Source organism: Phyllostomus hastatus, unplaced genomic scaffold (genome assembly GCF_019186645.2).
Source record: "Phyllostomus hastatus isolate PE091 unplaced genomic scaffold, TTU_PhHast_1.1 phas_contig_17, whole genome shotgun sequence".
NCBI lineage: Eukaryota > Metazoa > Chordata > Mammalia > Chiroptera > Phyllostomidae > Phyllostomus > Phyllostomus hastatus.
Window position 1 is genome coordinate 448,236 of NW_025333664.1, and position 3,630 is coordinate 451,865.

General features: G+C 69.4%; 1 protein-coding gene across 1 annotated transcript; it reads right to left on the reverse strand.

The window, feature by feature from the left end:
• Window positions 1-760: 760 nt before the first annotated feature.
• Window positions 761-3,149, reverse strand: FNDC11 (fibronectin type III domain containing 11). Its single transcript, XM_045833685.1, has 2 exons — window positions 3,116-3,149; window positions 761-1,738 (listed from the first exon to the last, which is right to left on the reverse strand). Exon 2 carries the CDS (start codon window positions 1,733-1,735, stop codon window positions 761-763), a length of 975 nt encoding a protein of 324 aa, XP_045689641.1. The 5' UTR covers window positions 1,736-1,738; window positions 3,116-3,149.
• Between the last annotated feature and the right edge of the window lie 481 nt (window positions 3,150-3,630).

A 3,630-nucleotide genomic window follows, 5' to 3' on the forward strand; every position in this document is an offset into this window, starting at 1 on the left:
GTGTCCCTGGGCCGCCTCCTTGCCTGGGACCCCCACCCACCTCAGGATGGGGGTGCTGATGAACTTCAGCTTCATTTGGAGGAAAAATAAGACTTTTATTGCCATTTTAGAAAGAAAACGTCTAGCCCCGGCTGGTGTGGCTCAGCAGACTGAGCGTCGGCCTGCGAACCAAAGGGTCGCTGGTTCAATTCCCAGTCGGGGCACAAGCTTGGGTTGTGGGCCAGGTCCCCAGTAGGGGGCATGCGAGAGGCAACAACACATGGATGTTTCTCTCCCTCTAGTAAATAAATAATATCTTTAAAAGAAAAAAAAATGTCCTTTGGGCCTCAGGCACCCTGACCCCGGTGAAGCTGGGGTGGAGAGTGCTGGGCCCGCCGGCCGGCCTGTGGGGTCTGAGCAGGCAGGCCCTGGGGCTGGGGCCCCCCTGGGGGACCCCTTGCTGAGGCCCCAGAGCTGGTTATGGCGACAGGGAGAGAGGTGGAAGGGCAGAGACCCTGGGAGCTGCTGTCCTCGCTGGCGGTGGCACCCGGATGCCAGGGCTGATGCTTCTCGCTCCAGGGGTGCGTGTCCCGGAAGACCCGGCCTGGGCACCCCCAGCGCAGCTGCGGGGCCTGGGCGGGCGGGCCGGGCGGGGGGACACGCACCTGTGGCCGTGGCCGCCCCTGGGACGTTAAGTAGATTTGCTTCTTCGACTGCGAGTGTGTTTCTACTCCTCTTTATTCGCGGCTAAAGACTAAAAATCATCTCTCGGGAGCTGTGGTCAGGGGCGGCCCGGCCTGCCCAGCCGACCGGGGACGGGCCCGTCGGGCGTCCGAGGCCTGGTCTGCAGGGTGAGGCTGTCCTGCCAGGGCTCGTACACCAGCGTGTAGCTCTCGGCCCTCTTGACCGTGAACTTGTAGACGCGGCCGGGCAGCAGGCTGTGGACCTCGAAGCTGCAGGCGGCCACCGGGACGAGCCCCCGCTGCAGGTGCTCCTGCGGCGTCCGCGGGTCCAGCAGCTTGAAGCGCAGCTCGAACGGTTCCGGCGCCGCCGGCTGCACGGTGACGAACCAGCGCAGCGCCACCCAGTCCCGGTGGGCCACCGACTCCTTGCGGTCGAACATGACGGGCATCTTGGTGCTGAGCACGAGCCGGATGTGCGGGACCTTGGTGGCGCCGACGTCGGACACCAGGCGGTGCCTGATGTACAGCCGCCCCGGCACCGTCAGGGCCAGGAAGCTGTCCATGGCGGCTGACAGGTCCGCCCGCCGGCGCTCCACCAGCGCCCAGCCCGCCAGGAAGGGCCGCGGGTCCGGCGACTCCAGCAGGGCGTCCAGCTCGGCGCGGCCCCGGTCCAGCTGCTCCAGCAGGTCCCCGAGCAGCAGCAGCTGGATCTTGGTCTGCGCGGTGCCCACCTTCTTCATGCGCTGGAACTTCCAGGGGTCGATGAGCTGGAAGACGGTGCTGGGCAGCACCAGCGGGTTCTGGTCGCCCAGGGCCAGGTGCTTGGGCAGGATCTCCACGTGGTAGGAGCACTTGCGCAGCAGCTCCATGCGGGCGTGGTGGCGCTTCAGCAGCTGGGCGCTCAGGTCGCAGGTCAGGAACTCCCGCAGGGCGTTGCGGCGCGCCGTGTAGGTCCTCCAGGCCTCCGGCTCCAGCAGCTGCCCGTCCTCGGCCTCCTCCGCCTCCTCCGGGTCCAGGAAGGGCTGCAGGCAGCTCGGCGGCGCCTTGTCCGGGCCCGCCACCTGGAAGGCCATCGTCTGCAGGGAGGGCGGAGGGCGGGGCGTGAGAGGGCACGGTCGGGCTGGCCTCTGCTGCCCGCCGCCCCCCACCCCGGGCTCCCTGGGGGCGGCGTCTGTGTGTGCGGTGGCTTCAGTCCCCTTGGGCCCAGGTCCTTCCCGGGGGGCCTCATGGGGGGCACCTCTCGGGGCAGGCAGGCTGCAGAGTCTGTGAAAGCAGGCATTCGGGGCAGAGACTGCTGACGGTCAGTACGGAGACCCAGGGCTGAGACCAGGGCTGGTCAGCGTCCTGGGGCCAGGACGACTTGGCCAGAAACCCCAGCCGCTGACCAGCTGTGTGGTCTGGGAAAGGCCTCAGGTCCTCGTCGGACGTGGGGGGAGCTGTGCCTCAGTGCGACCCCGCCCGAGCAGCCCCCGGGGTCCCCGTGGGGTCACTACTGCCCCCCAGGCCCCCCACACCTCACCGCCAGCACGGAGCCGAGGGCCGGGCTCACCCTAAGCCGGTCCAGCTGGAGACCAGGCCCACCCGGGAGGCAGGCAGCCCCGGGTCTCAGCCCCGAGGAAGAGCTGTGCCACCCCCCTTTCAGAGCCCTGCTTCGGCCTGGAGCTCCCCGACGCCAGGGGAGCGCCCCAGGCTTCTTACAGACGGGGAGCCAGAGGCTCCAACACTTTGCAGCTCGTCCTCTGTCCTGGGTTTGAGGCCGGCCGGCCGCAGACCCCAGAGTCTAACCTCCTTCTGGGCCACGACCCACCCCCAGGCTCCCAGTTCTGGGCGTCAGCACCCCCCACCGCCAGGTGCAGCTGGGGGCCCAGGCCCCGCTGGGCAGGCTACAGGGCCACGAGGACTGTCCCTGCAAGCTGAGGCTCCTTGAAGAAGGCGTCAGCCTCCCTGGCTGCTGTCCCCAGAGTCCCACGGCTTCTCCTGGGAAAGCCTGGGGTGTCCCAGCAGCCCAAGGGTGGACGAGTCACAGGAGGACCCCAGGGGAGGGTGGCGAGCTTCAGAAAACACCGCCAAGTAGCAGGGTAACGTCGAGGCCGCTGCCTCCCTCCCCAGAGGTCAGTCTTTGACCGCCCTGGAGCTGATGGGCCAGACCAGGCCCCGGCACAGCAGAGAAGGTGTCCGGGGGGAGCTACCAGCCCAGACCAGGACCCCAGGACGTATAGCCCTAAGGCCTGCTCTGGCCCCTGGAGGCAGCTCTCGCCCCTGGGTCAGGGGTGTCTCCAGTCGCGACAGTCTCCCAGGCAGACGGCTCGCAGGGAGCTCCTAGGCCGGGTTGCCAGGAGCCCTGAGGCCCGCCGACCCAGAGGCCCCGCCTTCTGCGCGCGCTGCGCGCTCCGCAGGCCCAGCCCCCTCCAGACCTACCCCCACCTACGCCCCCTTCCCGCCCCGGCCCTCACCTAGCCACTGCGCGCGTCCTCTCGCCCTGCCGCCCCAAATGCGCGGCGCTCTGCGGCTCCACTGCGCAGAGTGGGGGCGCCCGGCGTCGCGCCGAGGCGTCCAGCGTGTTGCCATGGGGATCGAGGGCCTTTATGACGTCCTGCGGGGTCCTGGATTGGGGGCGGATGGCGGGGGGCGGCGGAGGCTCCGGGCTTGGCGGCGGGCGACCCTGCGCCGTCGGGTCTTTGAGGGGCTGCGGGAAGACGGCGCGGGGCGTGCTACGTGCTCCCAGGGCCGCGACCGGAGGAACCGCCAGATTGAGCCAGGCCTCGGTCCCCGACCCTGCGCTGGGTCCCGGCTCCGAGGAGTTGTCCCCCGGCGTCGCTTTCATCATCCCGCCGACCTGGGAGCCACCCACCGCCAGTGGCCCTAAGGCCGGGCGCTCAGGAGGGTCCGCGCGAGGGACAAACTGAGCGCGCGCCGGCCCTGGGTCATCTTGCGGGCGCAGCGCTGCCTTGAGGGGGCTTCTGGGCGG

Coding starts and splice junctions, on each gene's coding strand:
- FNDC11 (XM_045833685.1), bottom strand. CDS start 1,735: ATGGCCTTCCAGGTGGCGGGCCCGGACAAGGCGCCGCCGAGCTGCCTG.